This window comes from Mobula birostris, chromosome 4, assembly GCF_030028105.1.
Source record: "Mobula birostris isolate sMobBir1 chromosome 4, sMobBir1.hap1, whole genome shotgun sequence".
Taxonomy (NCBI): Eukaryota; Metazoa; Chordata; class Chondrichthyes; order Myliobatiformes; family Myliobatidae; genus Mobula; species Mobula birostris.
Window position 1 is genome coordinate 166,450,567 of NC_092373.1, and position 21,884 is coordinate 166,472,450.

Here is a 21,884-nt window from a genome sequence, read left to right on the forward strand (position 1 = left end):
ATGGCCCACTTCTGCTCCTATATCTTACGGTCTTATATTATGATCACTGTCTCTTAAGGGTTGCTTTACTTTAAGCTCCCTAATCAAATCTGTTTCGTTACACAACACCCAATCCAGAACATAGCTCAGTCACTGTGGCTTCCCCCTGCAGGACCCCCTCAATATTATCCAAAGCAATATACTTATTATTGAGAGGAACAGGGGAGTGCCCAGTACTCTGCACTGACTGCTTATTCACTTTCCCTCTCCTGACAGTCACCCAGCTCCCTGTCTCCTGCAACTTATTTCCCTTTAGGTCCAATCTATCACCTTCTCATAGTCCTCTATGAGCCACGCATCATCTAGCTGCAGCTCCAGTTCCTTAACGTGGTCTCTAACCAGCTGGAACTTGATGCATTTCATGCAGATGTAGTAATCAAAGGGACTGGGGATCTCTCGGAGTTCCCACATCTCACACGAAGAAGAAAACAAACCCTGGTCCCATTCTCACTGCACTAGCTATATACTAACAGACAAAAAAAGAGAAACAAAACCTCACTAGAAACTTACTTACAGCCTCAGCCTTTTTTTGCCCAAATCTGTCCTAGGCCAAGCCTGTTGAGCCACACCAACAATGGCCACTCTGCCCTGACCTTGCTTTTTTTAATTGGCCTTTGCCAAGTGCCTAACAGATCATTATGAATTCAGCCAGTCAAAAATTCCCAAAGGCCCCAAGCTCTTTTTAAACCTCATCCCACCCTCAGCCAAACAAATGTCAATGATTGTAACCTTTCAGAAAGAATGATATGGTCACCCAAATGAATGACATGGAGTGTTTCCTGAAGCAGACAGGGTGCCACTAATGGCTGGTACCCTGAGCTCATTAATGTCGTACCTGTCATTGATGGGGTGAGTTGGAAAAAGTATTTCAATTGCCAGTCGCATCTGGAAGCTGCATCCTACTGAACTATAATGTAGGTGTAATGAGCTAGTAGTTTGCATCACAGTTTTCAAAGTTCACAGTAAATTTTATTATTAAAGTACATATATGTCACCATATACAAACTTGAGATTCATTTTCTTGTGGGCATACTCAGCAAATCTATAGAACATTAACTATTACAGGATCAATGAAAGATCAACCAGAATGCAGATGACAACAAACTGCAATTGCAAATATAAAGAAATAGCAATAAATAATGAGAACATGAGACAATGAGATATAGAGTCCTTAAAGTGAGATTATTGGTTGTAGGAATATTTCAATGATGGGGCAAGTGAGTGTAGTTACTCACTTTTTTTTAAGAGCCTGATGGTTGAGGGGTAGTAATTGTTCTAGAACCTGGGGAGGTTCTTGTACCTTCTACCTGATGGCAGCAGCAAGAGCAGAGCATGACTGGGTGGGTGGGGACCTCTGATGATGGATGGTGCTTTCCTATGTCAGTGTTTCATGTCGATGTGCTCAGTGGTTGGGGGGAGGGGGTGGGTGGCGTTATGTGTGATGTACTGTTTGAGTAGTAAATATAAATGATCTGTATGGCCAGTCATGTTATTGTTGTGCAAACTACCCAAATCAGGGCAATAGCAGACAGATTTAACTTGCCTCACTCCCAATGAAATGCCAGCTCCTTGTACAGCATACCAAGTCCTGTGGGATAAAAGTGGGACCGACTATCTTCTGCCTGGATCTGGTGCAATGCCAACTGCGATGAAGACTGGCAGAACAATGCTGTATATAATCCATTGCACTTCTCTCCATACCAACACACAATGGAGATTTGTTGCTGTTTCATTTCACCATCTCCTTAAAGTAATTCATTCAAAACTTTCCACTAAGTCTACCTTCACTATCATCTGCAATCTTTCTCTTGATCAGGCTGAGTAAACATACAATAACTATGGTCAAAGTTTCCTTATTTTGGAATAGTTGGTACTCTTTTTTTCCTTTAAGTGTCCCCCAACCAGCAATGTTACATACCCTATCTATGCTTCAAGCTCATTCCCTGAGGGTGTGCATGGATATTTTAATCTGATCACACTTGGAGAGAAGCCATCATCATGTACTGATGTTTTTTTCTCTAAATTTGTTTAGTTATTGTTGGATGTTCCTTAAGAATTTATTGCACATCATCATACTCAACTGCATCCCCAAACCTTGTCACTTCCTGTACAGGGGGAATAAGTAATAGCCTTGACAAACAGAACGGTGCTGGAATCTCAGCCTATACTTTAAACACCTGCCTCCTCCCACCACGCTCCACCAGCTTGCATGGTCAGGAATCATTAAAGAATTCTGAGTACTGGAAATTTCAAATCTGGCTAATGTCGGTTCAATGTGCATGGCTTTGGTGAACCCATTGGCAGAGCTGTTGAAGTTACTTCACATCTAAATACATCTCCATGATAGTCATCAGCATTGGTGAACTGATAGTCCTCTTGTCAGGGTCTGGGCTCATAGATAAGGGTTGATTTCTGAAGGAGTGCTGCAGTATTCGGTACCCTGCCTCACAGACTTACTGTGGTATTGATTGGAGGGGGAAATTTGAGTCATATTTATCTCTCATTGACATTACATATGCAAAGACAATGTGGCAGGCATATTGATTGTTGCTTCTTGATGTCACTACTTATTCGTCAGGAATGACATCTCATGATTTAAACCTTAGTTTGAAATCTGTGCTCTAATTTTTTTAAATATATACTGCCATCTCCTTGCGAATTCCGTTCATCCATTCACCCCATTCAAACATTGTATACTTTGACACTTGTCTAACTCATACTCTGGTGAGTCTTGATGGGGAGACACTAAGGGTCTTTTCCTACTGTGGAAGTTTTAGAGCAGGTGGGATTGTCTTAGCATAGGGGATCAATTAATTAAGATGGATATTCAGAGGGATATTTTGACTCATCTTGCAAATTGGCCAACCAAGAGAACAGGGATAATGAGCCATTAAGTATTCAAGGTGGAAAGTGGAGTTGAGCTAAAAAACGGATCTGCCACTTAATAGTAGAGAAGGCTTGAAGGGCCATTAAGCTTAAAACCGTTCCTGTTTCTCAGCAACATTACTTTACAGAGCAACACAGCAGCTGATTCTGTTGAAAAGATATTTTAAAAACTTTACAATATATACATAATACCACAAGACATAGAAGCAGTATTAGGCAATTCTGCCCATCAGGTAAGCTCCAGTATTCAGTCATGGTTGATTTATTTTAACTCTCAAACCCATTCTCCTGCCTTCTTTCTATAACCTTTGACGCCTTTGCTAATCAAGAACATAGCAACCTCTGCTTTAAATATACCCATTGACTTGGCTTCCACAGCATCGATGGCAACAAATTACATTGATTCAACAACTCTAGCTAAAGAAATTGCTTCTCAAACAAGAGAAAATCTACAGATGCTGGAAATCCAAGCAACACACACAAAATGCTCGAGAAACTCAGCAGGCCAGGCAGCACCTATGGAAAAAAGTACAGTCGACTCTTTGGGCCAAGACCCTCGGTCCTGCAGAAGGGTTTCGGCCCAAAATGTTGACTGTATTTTATTCCATAGATGCTGCCTGTCCTGCTGAGTTCCTCCAGCATTTTGTTTGTGTTGCTTGAAATTCCTTCTCATCTCTATTCTAAAGGAACATCCTACTATTCTTTGGCTGTGTCCTCTGATACAAGACTCTTCCACTATTGGGAACACCCCCTCCACATCCACTCTATCTAGGCCTTTCAATGTTCAGTATGTTTCAATGAGATTTTCCCCCTTTCTTCTAAACTCCAGATATTACAGCATCAGATCCATCAAACATTCCTCCTATGTTAACCCTTTCATTCCCAGATACTTCTCATGCACCTGCTCTGGACCCTTTCCAAAGTCAGCACATCCTTTCTTGGATGTGGGGGCCAAAACTGCTCACCATGCTCCAAAATATGGTCTGACCAATGTCTTATAAAGCATTGCATTTGCCTTCTTTACCAATGACTCAACTGCAAGTTAACTTTGGGGATTCCTGCACTATGACTCACAAGTCCCATTCCACCTCCAAACGTTGAAATTCGCTCTCTGTTTAGAAAATAGACTATGGCTATATTGCTTCTACTAAGGTGCATGATGATATGCTTCCCTACACTGTATTCTATCTGCCACTTTTTTGCCTATTCTCCAAATCTGTTTAAGTCCTTCTGTAGCCTCTCTGCTTCCTCAACACTACCTGCTCCTTCACTCATCTTTGTACAGTACTCAAGTCATTCAGTCAGTCAGTGGGTGCTGTCCTGAATCTGGGGTTGGCGGTTATGCACCTCCATCTTCTTCGATCTTGTGACAGCACCGAGTACATCCTCTCCCCCAGTTTGTTGTCGCTGGCCACCTTTGCACCGCCTGGTGCTGCCCCTGCCGAACTCGAGCTCGAGGCCGTGTCAGCCTCCAGCCATGGCCGCTTCTTCGAGCTCAGCCCTTCCTTAGGCGGAGGCCTTGGGCAGGTCCAAGCACATGGTACAGCACCCAAGTTCATCATGTCTCTTCTAACTAGGTGTATAGCATACGATTCGTAGATACGTGGTGAGGCTTTAATCTCTTCCACGGGAGATGGCTGTTGGCTCACAAGGTGCTCATCTGCCCTTTGTCAGGTCTTGTTGTTTTCAGTCCTGCTGGGTGTCCTCACACCCTCTTCACTAGACTAGGTCCGGTGGGGGGGGGGGGGGGGTCGGCCGTGTCGCTGACCACTCAACCACGGCACCCAGCTGAGCGCCAGGCGCCCGCCCCCTGCCGAATCTCTCCAAGTGTCTGGCGCCCGACTGAAAATCATTGTCGAGCGGCTGGCGACCAAACTGGATTAGTACACGAGCTTGGCTACAAAACCCCCAATTTCATAATCCAGATCATTAATACATAATGTGAAAAATAATACAGCGAACACCAACCTCTGTGGAACACCACCAGTTACTGGCAGCCATCCAGAAAAGACCCCCCCCCCCCCTTCTTTATTCCCACTCTTTGACTTCTGCCCATCAGCCACACTAGAATGTTTCCTGTAATACCATGGGTTCTTATCTTTTTTTAGCAGCAGCATGTGTGGCACCTTGTCAGAGGCCTCTGAAAATCCAAGTAAACAATATCACTGACTCTCCTTTGTCTATCCTCCCTGTTACTTTCTCAAAGAAGTCCAACAGATTTGTCAGGTAAGATTACCCCTTCAGCCTATTTTATCACATACTCCAAATAGCCCAAAAACCCATCTTTAATAATGGACCCCAACATCTTCCCAACCACTGAATTCAGACTAACTCATCTATAATTTCCTGCCTTTTATCTCCACCCATTCTTAAAGAGTGGAGTGATATTCAAAATTTTCCAGTCCTCAAAACCATTCTAGAATCTAGTGATTCTTGAAAGATCATTACTAATCCCACTACACTTTCTTTAGCTACCACTTTCAGATCTCTGGGGTGTAGTCCATCTGGTCTGTGACCTGTCTACCTTTAGTCTGTCAATTTCCCAAGCCCCTTTTCCTTAGTAATAGTGACTACACTGACTTCTGTCCGCTGACTCTCTTTAATTTCTGGCACACAGATGGTGTCTTCCACAGTGAGGACTGGTGCAAAAACTAATTTGTTCTGCCCACCATTTCTTACTATCTCTCTGGTGTCATTTTCCAATGGTCTATTGTCCACTCTTGCCTCTCTTTTACTCTGTATATATCTGAACAATCTTTTGGTATTATCCTTCATATTATAAGCTTGTTTCCCTTCATATTTCATTTTTTTTTCTTTTATTCTCATATCTCACCTCGTTCCCCCCCCCTTAGAAAATAAGAGAGCACTTTACTCAACTGGCCCCTGAACAGAACAAACCATGTCCAGCAGTCAGTATGGCCTCAGAGGCCTGGGATTCAACCTTGACCTCCAGTGTTGTCTGTGGAGCTTGCACATGCTCCCTGTGATGGGTGGGCTTTCTCTTGGTGCTCGGATATCCTACCATATCCTGATGGCATGGCGGCTTCATAGGTTAATTGTTTATGTAAAAAGCCCTCTGTAATATATGGGAGGCAGAAAAATTGGGTGGGGTAGTTAATGTGTATACTGTATGAGCAAAAGCAGCTAAATGGGGGGGGGTGCGGATGGAATTGATGGCATTGCCATGAAAGCTGACATAGACTCAGTGGGCCAAAATGCCTGTCTTGGAGTAATAGGAAAATAAAAATATGAAATGTCATCTCACGGTTATGGTTCTGCTTTCAAAGGCAATCGAACTGGAGAAACTAGAAACTAATTTTCACGTGACTCACTCCAACCTGAATCTAAATCAGGCAATGATCACAAATTAGCCTTAAGTAATAATGCAAGTGTGCTTCAAGTTCTGAATTCTGTGTGAGTCTCCCAAATTAGGTCACATCAGATTTTTAATTTATCGTAGTGTTTACATTTGAATATTTTACCATGAAAACATGCCCTTTTTCTTTTGTTTTATAACTCCCTCTGACTCTAAAATATCCCTACTCTAAAGCTTACATCAGCTTATTCACTAAAACCCACTGCTGGTGAGACTTTCCCTAATGACAAGTGTTCAGATCTCCTCAGACTGAAAGGCCTAGTTATACAAAATTAATTGAAAGCCCAACACTGCATGCCAGTTAATGTCAGACCAGGGAGAGAAACATTTCCACATTGTTGAAGATGTGTGCAAGTTCAAGATACCCATCCTGTTAATGCATTTTCAGCATTTCTAAATTCCATGTTGAAGGCATTTTTTTAATATATTGTATCCATTCCTTGACAGTCTATGGACTTTTGAGTCTCCACAGATCCAGAAGATTAAATTGAGATGGTAATGACGTCAAACACTCGCAATCTGATGCTAGGAAAGGATAAATCATTTAACAGTACCCACATTGCAATCAACAGAGCAGAAAGGAATGACTGCCTTGCACAGAACAATATCAAAGCCTGGGGGAAAAGCAAAATGAATTTTGAAAAGCTAACCTGCTTCACTAGTTGCTCCTTCTTCACCAGTCCAGTGGCTGCTGCAATGTTTCCAGCTCCTTCCACTGTCTTCTGAGCAACTGTGGACATTCCAGTCACCATGGCTCCTCCAACCAGAGATGCTTGTTCCTTGGTCTTCTCAGCCACTAACCAAAAATACAAACCACAGGGAACATTCTAACTGACTGCACACACTCATCCTACGGAAAGCTTTTCCAACAGAACACAGAACATAGAACAACACAGCACAGACACACCCCACATACAGTATACACCGACCATGATGACAAACTAATCACATCTGCCTGCACATAATTCATATCCCTCCATTTCCTGTCTGGTCATGTCTGTCTAAATGCCTCCGAAATGTTGCTATTGTACTTAGTTCTACCCATACCGCTGACAGTGTGTTCATAGTACCTATAACTCTACATGATTTGCCTTGTGCAGCTCCTTTAAAATTTCCCCTTCTCACCTTAAAACTACAGTAAGCCCTCTACTATTTGATAATTCCACTCTGGCAAAAAGACTGACTATCTCTCCTATTTATGCCTATCATCATTTTATATACTTCTACCATATTGCCCCTCAGCATTCATGCTCCACAGAAAATAATCCAGGATCGTCCAACTTCTTATAGCTCTACACTCTAAACCACGCATCGTTCTGGTGAACTTTTTCTGCACCCTCTCCAGAGCCCCCATAGTTTTCATTTAGTGTGGCAAACAGACCTGACCAAAGTTTACACAGTTGTAATGTGACTTCCCAATTGTTTCTCAAGACTTTGACCGATATATATCTTCGTTATCAACCTATGTATTGTAATCTCTACAAAAAAAATGGTTCAGCATATTAGACACAAAGTGGACTTGATTTTAGTAAGGGTAGCAACAGCATGAGAAATTGTGCAGAGGAGCTTTATAAGAATGTTATCAGGGTGACATATAGTGGTGCACCTAGTAGAGCTGCTGCTACATAGCTCCAGAACCTGGGTTTGCTCCTGACCATGAGTACCGTTCGTGAGTCCAGGGCTTTCTTCCAGGTGTTCCAGTTTCCCAACAACGGTAGGTTAATTGAGCACTGTAAACCACCCCTAGTGTGTAAGTGAGTGAGAGAATCTGGTGAAACTCTTGGTGATGTGAGGAGAACAGAAAAATGGGAATAGTGTTGGATTAATGTCATTGTGTGTAAGTGAATGGGAAAATCTAGAGGTATTGCTGGCAATGTGAAGAGAATAGAAAAATAGGAACAGTGTTGGATTAATGTCAGTGTGTGTTTGATGGCCAATATGGTCTCATTGGATACAAGGTGCTGCTTCCATTTCACTCCGGTTAACAGAGCCACTGTGGTATTAGGCAATGGGTTCTAGAAGAAGTTTCAACTGCTTTTTCCAAAACGCTGGCCACTTTGCAATATTTGACCTGCCTTTCAGATACCATCTCAGACTTTATCCTTTTACCAATCCTGAATATCTCTCCTTGTTCTGGTGTGTTGTTTCAGTCTGAAAGGTCCTCAGTGTGAATTATGCTTGTGCTCGTTAGGATATTATGAATATTCAGGCCCCTTTAGGCAAGATGAGTGAAGTCTGCAATGCAGTTTATTGAGTCCAATCTCTGCCATGCATATCTTATCCACACAAGCATGTTGGTCTCAACATTGCTGTTGTACCTTGTGACAAAAGGTAGATTGAGTGACCATAAAACTGGGTGACTTTGGCTAAACACCTCATACTCATCTGAAATAAAAATATAACCAAAAATATTGTATTGTTGAAAGATCTGTATGATTATTCCTAAATGATAATTAGAAACTTTCCTTCCTGCCACTGATATTAACAGTGTTGTCTACAGGAGCAGAAGTGATAACAGGTTCCAACAGCTTATTTCCTGGGCACTGAATACATGAGGTATTTTTAATTAAATGGGGAAAAACTTACCACTGTACAGTGTAATATTGTGTTTGTTGAATATGGGAAGGAATGGTAGGAATATAGAGATTAAATTACTTTCACAATCAGGTGGCACAGTTGAATGACTTGTAATAGTAACAACCCAGCCAGGTTCAATCCTGACCTTAGAGGCTCCAGTTTTCTCCCACGTCCTAAAGATATATGGGTTGGTAGTTTAATCGGACACTGTAAATTGGCCCCAGTGTGTGTAGTTAAGTGGCAGAATCTGGGTATAGTTGCTGAGAAGTTACGGAGAATAAAAAATCCATTAGTATGGGATTTGTGTAAATCAGTAGTTGATAGCTGAAGTGGGTTGGTGGGTTGATGTACTTGTTTCTGTGCTATCACTCTCCACTATGGCAATGGATGAAATAAATACCTTACTTTTGAGAGGCCTTGGGCTGTAAGCCTGCAATTTTACAAGACATTGGTGAGGCTGTACTTGGAGTATTCTACACAGTTTAGTCATGCTGTTCTAGGAAAGTCATAATTAAACTGGAAGGAGTACAGAGGAGATTTGCAAGGATGCTAGCAGGACTTGAGGGCCTGGGTTTAGGGAGAGGTTGGGCAGGATAGGTCTTTATTCCCTGGAGCAAATGAGATTGAATGGTGGCAATATAGAGGTGTATAAAGTTATGAGAGGAATAAACAAGAAGTATTTTTTCCCCAGGAAAAGGGAAATAAAAATGAGAGACATGGGTTTAAGGGAGGGAGTGAAGATTTAAAAGGGAGCTAAGGGGCAAATTCTTCACACAGAGGAAGGAGCATATTTTGAATAAGCTACTGGACAAAGTGGTTGTGTCAAGTACAATAACAGCATTTAAAAAACATTTAGATAAGTAGATGAATAGGGTGATTTAGAGGGATGCGGGCCAAACTCAAGAAGTGGGATGGCATGGTTGGTATGGACAAGTTTGGCCAAAGGGCTTGTTTCCATGGTGTACGACTCTATTTCCCATTGAGCTATTCATCGATCATAATTGTGTTTCTATGTTTACAGACCATGGTCTAAGTTCATTAAAACTGTGGAAGACTACCGAGCTAAACCTCAGTATGTATCCAGTGAAGAAAGAAGGTCTGCAATTTGCATTAAATTTGTCAGTTTATGTTTAGGTGGAATGTTTGGTATTATAAAAACACATACATACAGCCCATGGTTTATCTTTTATTATTTACTTGTTCGTGAGACACAGACATCACTGGCACTGCTGACATTCATTCTTCATTTTGAATTACTCTGCAATTAGAAGTCATTGATGATTCTAGAGACACACATAGGCCAGGCAGGAAAAGGACATTAATTTTACTCTCCTCAAGGTTTTCACATATTACACAGATTCATGGGCATCATTATTGAAATATTTATTTTATTAACTGAGTTCATATTTCCACTACTGCATTAGGATTTCACCTCCTATCCCTGGATCCATAGTCCTGGCATGTTGATGCTAGTTTCAGTGTCCTTGCCTTCATGCCACCTTATCTCCACCATCTTGTATTAATTTTGAAGCTACTGACATCCATTATATGTTTAAGATATGAAGCATCAACCAAGTGAAAATGTATCTTTTACACTATTTCTATGATCTAACCCTTAGAAGGGGTTTTGTTTTAAATATGCTTTAAGTACATCTGTGCAATATTTCTGAAACAATTATAATCAATTCTATATCCAGCTCCTCTGTGAGAGAAATCCAAAAGAGGATTGCTTAATTTTATTGCACTCAAGAAAATTGTTTGCCATATAACTCCATCATTTACCAATTCTTAATAGGAATTCATAATTTTCAAGCTCATTGAAAAATAACAAGCTGTCATATACATGTTCCACAACATTCTGATATACTTGAATCTTACATTAGATATCCTTTCAAAGGTATTTTATGAGAGGCTTAAAACTAGTTTGAAAGACAGGTAATAAAAGTGGTGAATGAAATTACCTCTGTTTTCTGACTTTTAAATAAAAGGTCATCAGATCAAGACAATCTGGGAAAGATTTTGCTTTTATTCACACAGTGACTGGTTGCTCTTTATGCTTGCAAATACTCTCAGTGGCCACTTTAATAGGTACCTCCTGTACCTAGCAAATTTGCCACAGAGTGTATGTTCATGGTCTTCTCTGCTTTAGCCCATTCAAGGTTCAACATGTTGTGAGATCAGAAATATTCCGCAAATGACTATTGTAACATGTGGTTATCTGAGTTACTGTCACCTTCCTATCAGCTTGAACCACTCTGGCCACTCTCCTCTGATTCTCCCATTAACAAGGAATTTTCACCCACAGAACTGCTGCTCACTAGATGATTTTTTGTTTCTCTCGCCTTCTCTGTAAACTCCAGAGACTGTTGTGTGTGAAAAGCCCAGGAGATCAGCTGTTTCTGATATACTCAAACCACCCTGTCTGACACCCACAATCATTCCATGGTCAAAGTCACTTAGATCACATTTCTTCCCAATTCCGATGTTTGGTCTGAACAACAACTGAACCTTTTGACCGCGTCTGCTTGTTTTTGTGTTTTGAGTTGCTGCCATATGATTGGCTGATTTGATATCTGCATCAATGAGCAGGTGTACAACCATACCTAATAAAGTGGAGACTGAATCATTTGCCACATATAACACCATACAATATAGGAAAAGAATCAGGCTATTTAGCCATTGAGTCTGCTCTGCTAGTCAATCATAGCTGATATTTTTCCACCCCATACTCTTGCTTTCTTCCTGTAACCTTTAACCCCCTTACCAATCAAAAATCTATCAATCTCTGCCTTAAGCACACCCAATGACTTGGCCTCCACAGCCCTCCCTGGAAACAAATTCCATAGCTTCCCCATCCACTAGCTGAAGAAATTCCTCCACATCTCAGTTTTAAAGGGATGTCCCTTTATTCTGAAGGTGTGCCCTCTTACTATTGGAAATCTCCTCTGTATGTCAACTCTATCCAGGCCATTCAGGATCCAGTTGGCTTCAATGAAATCCCCTCTCATCTTTCTGAACTTCATCAAGTGCAAGTCCAGAGACATTAAAAGCTCCTCATATGTTACTCTGGTGGCCTGACGGTGGGACACATCGCTCCTACACCTGGATTATTATTGTGAATCTCCTCTGGATCTTCTCCAGTGCCAGCAAATCTTTCCTTAGATATGGTGTCCAAAATTGCTCACAATATTCCAAATGTGGTTTAACACTTCGGTAGCACAAATACAGAAGGCTGGCTCCAACCTCCACAGTTTACACCTCCAGAATATTTCAACTGCTATTTTATTCCAAATGGGGAAGGGAAATAACAGCAACTTCTTTGATTGCTACAAGTACCATACATTCCACAAACACTTCATTTTGGCTTTTTAAAGTTCTTGCAGATTCTTCCTTTCACTGTCCAGAACGGCACCCAGCACTTAAAACTAATTTTTTTAAAAATTTCAAAATATACTTTATTCAAAATTAAAATTATATACAATAAACCATTCAATAACTTTCCATCCTTTACATACGTTTCCATTATGGTCTGTACATGTCCATACTTATGGCCACCCACGTGACCCTCCAGTTGTTCACCTTATCACATCATTGTTGAGGGGTATACTCCCCGCCACCCGACCCCTCCCACTCCCACGGGTGGAGAAACCTATACTGTGGTCCTTCCCCACCGGGCCCTTGCGGTGGCTGCACCGAGTTTCAGTGCGTCCCTCAGCACGTACTCCTGCAGCCGAGAGTGTGCCAGTCGGCAGCATTCTCCCACGGACATCTCCATGTGCTGGTAGATCATCAAGTTTCGGGCCAACTAAAGAGCGTCTTTCACCGAGTTGATGATCTGCCAGCAGTACCGGATGTTGGTCCCCATGTGCGTCCCTGGGGACAGCCTGTAGATCAGAGAGTCCTCTGTTATGCAGCTGCTGGGGATGAAACGTGACACTAGCCCGTCCATCCTCCTCCACACCCTCTCCGCGAACTGACAGTGTGCAAAGAGGTGGGCCACAGACTCCTCCTCACTGCAGTCCTCCCGTGAGCAGCGGGGTGTGGAGACGACGTCCCGGGCGTACAGGAGGGATTTGAATGTGAGGGCCCCTCTCACCGCCAGCCAGGCAAGGTCCTGGTGCCTGTTGGTGAGGTCTGGTGATGAGGCAATTTGCCAGATGAACTGGATGGTCTGCTCAGGGAACCACCCCACTGTGTCCATCACGTCCTTCTCCTGCAGTGCCTGCAGAAAATTACGTGCCGACCACTGCCTGATGGCCCTGTGGTCAAAGGCGTTGTCCTGGAAGAACATTTCTATGAAGGACAGATATCGCGGCAATGACCAGCTGACTGGGGCGTTGCGCAGGAGTGGGGCCAGACCCATCCTTCATAGCCAGGGCAACAGGTAGAACCTGGGCACATAGTGGTACTTGGTGCCCACATACCTGGGTTCTACACACAACCTGATGCAGCCACACATGAAGCTGGCCATCGAGGTGAGGGCAACATTGGGGACGTTCTTGCCCCCATTATCCAGGGACTTGTGCATGACGATCCGTCTCACCCGCTCCATCTTGGATCCCCAGACGGATCTGAAAGCAGCTCGGGTGATTCCCGAACTGTAGGAGCTGGGGACGGGCCACACCTGCGCCAAGTACAGCAGCCCTGAGAGCACCTCACACCTAATGACCAGGTTCTTGCCCATTATCGATAGGGAGCGCCCTCCCCATAGTCCCAGTTTCTGTTTCACCTTGGCAGTCTGCTCCTGCCAGTTCTTGTTGCATGCCTCGGCCCCTCCGAACCAAATCCCCAACACCAACACATGATCAGACCCGATGGTGAAGGGGACACTGGATCGGTCGGGCTAGTTGCCGAAGAGCATGGCTTCGCTCTTTGTGCAGTTGACCTTGGCCCCCGACGCTAGCTCGAACTGTTCGCAAATGCCAATCAACCTGAAAACTGACCTCGGATCAGAGCAGAAGATGGTGACGTCGTCCATGTACAGGGAGGTTTTCACTTGGGTTCCTCCACTGCCTGGCAGCGTCACCCCTCTTATGCCCTCATCCCTCCTGATGGCTTCGGCAAAGGGTTCTATGCAGCAGACAAACAAGACAGGGGAGGGGGAGAGCCCTGCCTGACTCCAGACCAGATGGGGAAGCTGTCTGTTTCCCACCTGTTGACCTGGACTGCACTACGGATGTCTGTGTAGAGCAGTCTGATCCAATTCCGGATTCCCTCCCCAAATCCCATTTTGGAGAACACGTCCGCCATGTACGTGTGCGGTATCCTGTCGAAGGCTTTCTCCTGGTCCAAGCTGACCAGGCAGGCGTTCACCCCCCTGTCCTGCACGTAGGCGATGATGTCCCTCAGCAGCGCGAGGCTGTCTGAGATCTTCCTGCCTGGTACAGCACAGGTTTGGTCCGGGTGGATCACCTGTCCCAGAGCAGACTTGACCCTGTTGGTGATAGCCTTGGACAGGATCTTGTAATCCACATTCAGGAGAGAGATGGGCCTCCAATTTCTAATGTCCTCCCTTTCCCACTTCTGCTTGTAAATGAGGGTGATGATGCCCTTCCTCATGGACTCTGACATGCTGCCGGCCAGAAGCCTGGCATTGTACACTTCCATCAGGTCTGGGCCCATCCAGTTCCACGGAGCCAAGTACAACTCAGCCGGTTAAATCAATTGTTTGCTGAGTTTCTGTTGAACTGTTCACAGGAAGGCACGTGGGAAAAATTGCCTAACATCCACCACATCTCCCTTCTAAATCACAGTAGGAGAGGCTAAATTAACAGGCAGAACAGGCAAGTGTTAGCAGAAGAGAAAATTTGCCTCAGGTCAGTGTCTCATTAGCTCTTAATTTTCAGATGCAGCTCTCAAGACATTCTTCTCACAATTCTGCACAGCAGTTGGTCACATGACTGATGATAAAGCAGGAGTGGGGGAGAGAGAGGAAAGATTTCTCTCAGACATCACCTACCAAAGGCCAGCTTTGAATGACGTCAGAACCCTCTAATGAGGGAGAAGTTGGGCAAGTCAAACTAGACAACAACTGTTGATACATTGAGCATCTGAAAATGAGTAGCAGTAGAAAATACCACAACAGTTGGATTAAAGGTGGGAACCTATTAGGAATAGGAACAGTGCCCTCAAGATTGTTTTGAAGAATGCTCATTGTTACGCACAGGCACATCTCAAAATTTAAGCTTGACCCAATGCTCTATTATTTATACACTCATCACTGTGTGGCTAAGCATTGCTCAAATGTCCTCTATAAGTTTGCTGATGATACAACTGTTGTAGGCAGAATTTCAGAGGGTGATAAGGAGGCATACAGGAGCAAGATAGATCCACTGATTGGGAGGTGCTGTAACAACAACCTCACACTCAACAACAGCAAGAACAAGAAACTGATTGCCAACTTCAGGAAGGGACTCACCAGTTCTCATTGAGAGGTCAATGGTGGAAAGGGTGAGCATCTTTAAGTTCCTGGGTATCAATATCTCGGAGGACCTATCTTGGACCCAACACATTGATGAAATCATAAAGAAGGCGTACCAGCAGCTCTACTTCATTAGTTTGAAGAGATTTGTTATGTGACCAAAGACCCTTGTAATTTTCTAGAAATGCATAGTGCAGAGCATTTGGTTTCATCATAGCCTGATACAGCCTAAATAACATGCAGGATTGCAAGTGGTTGCAGAGGGCTGTAGGTTCAGCCTGCACCATCATGGGCACACTCGTCTCCACCATGGAGAACATGCCTTAAGAAGGTAGCACCCATCATTGAGGACCCCCACCATCCAGGACATGCTACCATGACTACCAGTGGGAAGGAGATACAGGAACCTGAAGATACATACACAATATTTTAGAAACACCCTTATCATATCTGCCATCAGATTTTTGAACAGTCCACAAATCCACAAATGCTACCTCGTTATTCCTTTTCACAGTATTTACTTATTTTTCTTTCAAAGGTACATTTAATGTCAGAGGAATGTATACAATATACATCCTGAAATACTTTTTCTTCGCAACCATCCATGAAAACAGAGGAGTGCCCCCAAAGAATGAAGGCAGTTAAGTGTTAGAACCGCACAGCCCCCCTTCAACTCCCCCTCCCACCCATAAGCAGCAGTAAGGCAACAATTCCCCCTCCCCCACCAGCAAAAAAAGGTATTGCCACCTACCACTGAGTAACAGCAAGGACACAGACTTGCAGTATCCCAAAGTTCACCCATTATTCGACATACCGCAGGCCCTCTCTCTCCCTAATAAGGGAGAAACAGATGTCTCCGTTTCACAGTGAGAGAGGAGACATAACAAACAACTTGCTGGTTTATGATGTTAAAAGTCGGCTGCGTCGCTTTTTCCGAGCTCTATGCCCCAAAGATCTCGGGCCTCTGGGCACACAGCTAGTGATCTTTAGTCTTCCATGACACTAAAAGTTTGCAACTTATAGTAATTTGTATGTCTTGCATTTCACAGCTACCGCAAAACAACAAACTTCATGACATATGTCAGTATATTAAACCTGACTCTGATTCTGCTCCACTGCCCAAAACCATGACAAGAAACTTTTTTTCAAGTTCCAAATATGATAGTATTGCAGTCACTAGTATAGTTAACAGAATGTGTTTCCTTAGTTGCAGTTTGGACACAATGATACTCCAGAGAAATTAGCCTGATTGGCAATACTAAATGCACAATACCATCAACTGTTGGTGGTTTTCCTTGTCTGTACATTCTTTTTCACCGGCATCAATGAAACTGGTCATGGTACTTATTACTGGTAAAAGAGAAATTTTCAGTGCTGCATCAAAACTGTCTATTGACTGAGCATCAATACAATTATGAAGCTTTTGTACCACATTAGAAAATTGGAAACACGCTTACTAAAATCAGGAAACGGAAGACAGCATGCTCACCCCATGAATCACACTATATTCACTGTGATACAGATTTGTGTAGCCCATAAGACAGTAAGGTGCAGGAGCAGACTTCAGCTACTCAGCCCATCAAGTCTGCTCTGCCACTCAATCAATCATGGCTGATTTTTTTCAAACCATTTCTGTCGCCTTCTGCCTGTAACCCTTAACCAATCAAGAACCTATCTGTCTCTGTACAAAATACACTCAGTGACTTCTGTGATAATGAATTCTAGCAATTCACTACCCTTTCTCCACATCTCAGGCAATCATACACATTCTCCACCTTAAAGATAGCCAACTATTTTCACTGCTCATGCAAGCTACACGTATATACAGACCTGAATAGTCTCAATTACAACAACCCCAGCAACAATTGCTTCATCTCTAAACACCAGAAACCCAAACAATTTTATCAGAAAGGTCATAAGGTCAAGTATTGACGACATACCCTCTTTCAGACTTGCTACCTTTCACTTTCACAGTTCACAGTACACTCTCTTTCTTGCAAATCACCATCCTATTCATTCTTGTCAGCATGTGAAGTCAAGCTCTAAACAAATTATTCTGTTGTTTAATTCACACTTACTTTGTATCTATTTCAAGACATTGGTTTTGGGAATTAGTGTTTGAAACACAAATGGCAAAGGAATTGATGCATCATCGAGGCATAATCAATACTGATTTCACACTGGTACCCTGGAGAGCTCCACATAGCAAAGTAACTGCCTTCACACTGTTGTCTTAAAATCCAACTTTAATATACTAATCCAAATAATTTGGTCTTCTGATCTCATTGCTTTTGGTGGCAACCCAGTTTATAGGAGGAACTGGCCAGTCAGCCAAGCTTCCGAGCCTTCTCACAGGATCACACATCCAGTGAAAAAACAAAATGAGGCATATGGTTCTGCTAACAGTCACAGAGGCCAGTGAGATTTGGAACCTTTCTTTTATAGCTGTAGTGAAGTAGAAAGCCCTACAATGCTTGTTCAAACAATCTGGTTTGCTCTTTGTTTCTGAAAATTCTAAACTTGAAGAAAAGCTGAAAACAGTTCTAAAAATCACTGCTCCACATGTGTGTGAACTGGATTACAAAGGCAGTTTGCATTGACTGGGCTGTATTTCTTCAGTGCAATTGATTAATTAGATATGTTTTAAATAACTAAAATATTTGAAAGGAAATTAGTCATTAGCCACAAACAATCTGCTGAAGAAACTCTGTGACTCAAGCAGCATCCATTGGGGGAATGGAATTGTCGACATTTCAGCTTGAGATCCAGACTCAAAATGTTGACAATTCCTTTCCTCCTACAGATGCTGCTCAACCCACTGAGTTTTTCCAGCAGATTGGAGGCACGCGAGAGCTTGCAGGTGCTGGAATCTGGAGCAACACACAAATCGCTGAAGGAAATGAGTCCCGATGAAGGATCTTGAACTGAAATGTCAACTGTCCCTTTCCCTCCATGTATGCTGCCTGACCTACTGAATTCCTCCAACTGATTGTTTGTTGCTCTGGATTCCAGCATCTGCAATCTCTTGGGTCTCTAGATAGCAACCGCTTATCTGACAGAAGGGGACACAATGAAGAAACTGCTCCGGGTGTTCCCAGAAAGTGATGCATGTAAACTAGATCCCTCTTCCCCCGAATAATCTAATGACTGGGCATCACTTGAAGATTTTAGATTTTCATTAAAAAGATTGATGAATCTTTGCTTGGGATGTGTTAAGGATAACTGGGTAATGACACAGAACAGGTAATGGTGGAATAAACTAGAAGGGATGAATAGCCTTAACCTGCTCCTCCAGCCCTAACACCAAGAAACAGGCAAGGATACACGGGCACAAAAGACACAGCACAGACATGAGAAGTCTATTAGGCAGTGATACCTGAAGACACTCCGTGAAATACACCTTCTTTAGTCTTCGAACCTGAAAATAGATACATTTAAAAATAACAATTAAGGGAAACCCTGTTAAGAAATTCAATGTTTTGGAAAAAAAGTCACAAATTAGAAAAGTAATTACTCCCGACCCTCACACCGCTCATACGCCCTTCACCCTCTTTTATCAGATTCCCAAAGCGTGGGAAGCAAGCAGAAGCAGTGGAGGAGAGCAAAAGACTCATTAAACCCAGGCGTCGCCCCGATAGGTGTTTCAGCGGCTGTCCAGGTCGCTGGGTCTTCGGGGCGCTTGCGGATGGTCGGTTTGAGTCAATAAAGAGGCAGTGCCCAGTGAACGTCCGCACCGTGCTAGTCAGCAAAGAGTTAAACACGCCATTACTACACTAATCTAGGACCCTCTCCGCAGTACACTTCCTTTAACGCCTGAGAGCTGATAACTGGGGAACCTGTTAAAGCTACCATTCCGCAGGTTCCGTTTAATGTAAAGGGACAAAAGCAATTTTATTTTATATATTAATCTAATATTTTATCGTAAATGCTTAAACAAGACAATTAGATTTTTAAAAACCTTTACGTGAGGTAAAATGAACGCTGCATGCTGTTAATTTCTGTAACTCACTTTGATTAGAAAACAGGAGTCCCTGACCTTGTCCAGGTCTCTTATTTCATCCTGTGTAGTCCCTCCAAACAGAAGGTGCGAAATAATCTTCCCATAAAATTGCCTAAGTTTGCATTTATAAAGCGCGAACTCTCAGCTAAATTGATTTGAGCATCGTTGTCCTCTTCCCGGCCAGACACTTGATGCTCCTTCCCGATTGCTCTCACCACCAGCTCGTTCTCCACACTATCCTCCCTTATTAATATTATTTAGTCAGGTCCTCTGGTTCCACACACGGAGTCCCCCCGCCCCCTCCCCACGGGTGAATAAATGGCAAACTCTTCCTCAGGTAATTCAGCTTCTATTCAACTGGGAACACCACAATTCGGTTTGACGATTTCATTTTGTTTTCGTTTTAATTTTCAACCTACCTACATAAAGTACCCCATCCTTCGTTTTTCCTGCCGCCTCTGCCACTCCTTGCTTTGTTTTCTCTGCGGCCGCTACCACCCCGTCTTTGGCTTTAGACAACCCTTTCATGAACATATCCATGGTCACCGAGCGCGAACGGGAGAGCGAGGAGTCGTCTTCACGCTGCTCTTCACGAACAGATCATTTACCCCTACAGCCTATCTGTGCAAGTTGATTTCCTTTTTTTTCCCGTTTGTTTATTAATTATCCGGTATTTCAGCACATCACTGCTATATCATTGATTTGAGAGGCAAGGGCGTACAGAGCCGAGAGCCGCTGAACGCTGAAGAATGTTTTGCCTGAACAGATTGCAATGACTCGAGCTCAGAGGCGTCCCCATCTCGAGATGCAGGCGTGCATCCTGATTTGTTCATGTAAGGCACTTTCATCTGTCTGATCCAAACCCTTTTTGGGACAATCAGCGCCTCCCTCTCTTCCACTGAACCCTCTCAACATTGATAAAAATGCTTTCTCCACACTTGAAGCATTTCAGGAGATGCTGGAGGCTGTGGTTTCTCATTACCTGGACATAAGAGATTTCAAGTCGGCAAGTCATTCACCATTCTTCACCATTCCATGACTATCCTTCATCTTCAGCACCACTATCTTACATTCACTTTGACTAATCTGGTTAATACCCAGATAATAAGCAATATTTGCGTTGAAGATATTCAATGACTGAGTCTCCACAACCTCCTTAGTTTGAAAATTCTAAAGACTCTCTGTCTTCTGGTTTCTTCAATCCTAGCACTTATAATCTGTCTTAACTCCTTGAACTGAAGAGGCAGCTAAGAATCAGCTACAAAGGTCTGATTCCCACCACCTCCCTCACCCCCCCATGAAACATAGAAATCTACAGCTCATTACAGGCCTTTCAGCCCACAATGTTGTGCACATTCATGTTGTAACCTACTCTCGAAACGGCCTAGAATTTCCCTACCGCATAGCCCTCTATTTTTCTAAGCTCCATGTGCCTATCTCAGTATCTCTTAAAAGAAAGATAGAGGGCTATGGGTAACCTTAGGTAATTTCTAAGGCAAAGACATATTTGGCACAGCTTTGTGGACTGAAGGACCTGTATTGGGCTGTAGGTTTTCTATGTTTCTATGCTTGTCTACTAATTTAACCATTATGCAACAATATGGCCAACTCAGTGAAATCCAATTGATAAGTAATTTGGTGGTGGTTGGTGGGCACTGATGCTTCCCGTTGGGACAAGTGGGGGGAGGGGCAGGAGGAGGGGGAGGAGTGGTGCTTCGCTGCTGCTTGTGTGTGGGAGGGGCGAGGGAGGCTTTGGGGTTCCAATGTCTTTCTGTCATTTGTTCTTTGGGGTTTTCTTCTGTTTTGTGGATGCCTGCAAAGAGTAATAATTTCAGGTTGTATGTGTATAAGTTCTCTGATGCTAAATGGAACCACTGAACCATTGATTTAAATGCAACTTATGCAAAGCTCTGGTAGTAAAACCAAGGCAGAAATACTTCAGTCTTGGTTAAATTAAGTTGGCACCAACATCATGGGCTGCAGAGCCTGTTCTTCTGCTGTACTATTTATGTTCTACCTTCTTATCTTTGTCCTGACTTTTGTCCTTATCTTGAGCCTGTGACCCCTGGTTCTATAACCCCCAGCTGTAGAACATAGAACATAGCACAAAGACAGGCCTTTTGGCGCATGATGCCTGTATTGACCACAACGCCAACCTACACGAATCTCATCTGCATCAAACATAGATTAGAAACTTTATCCCTGAATCTATCCTGTAAAGATCCATTAGAAGCTTCAATGAGATCAGCTATCCTTCTAAACTAAAGAGCATGTGGAACCAGTCGCTTAACCCCTCCTCATTCAACCCCTCTGATGTCCCTAGAATCAATCAGGTGAACCTCCGTTGCACTCTTTTGTTTTATGTATATCTTTAGGTAGGAAAATCAGACTTCCACACAATATTCAGTTGCAAACTTATCTGGGGTCCTTATTCTTTCTCTCATTGAAAAATGCTCAGAAGTTTTAGCTGTTGGCAATAGAAAATAGAAATGGATACAAATGGATATTTCTAGAAGATGTGCATTAATTGCAATTCTCTTGTGTAGGTTATAACAAAAATAAACACTTTTCAATTGCCATGCTTT

At 43.0% G+C, this 21,884-nt stretch overlaps 1 protein-coding gene across 1 annotated transcript in view; it reads right to left on the reverse strand.

The window, feature by feature from the left end:
* Window positions 1-19,982, reverse strand: part of LOC140196066 (alpha-synuclein-like) — a 130,323-nt gene extending 110,341 nt beyond the window's left edge. The window contains exons 1-3 of the mRNA XM_072254773.1: window positions 19,719-19,982; window positions 18,676-18,717; window positions 6,952-7,097 (exon numbers count right to left, since the gene is read on the reverse strand). Of these exons, the coding sequence (XP_072110874.1) occupies window positions 6,952-7,097; window positions 18,676-18,717; window positions 19,719-19,839 (309 nt within the window). The 5' untranslated portion in view covers window positions 19,840-19,982. The remainder of the gene's footprint in view (window positions 1-6,951; window positions 7,098-18,675; window positions 18,718-19,718) is intronic.
* Window positions 19,983-21,884: the final 1,902 nt, after the last annotated feature.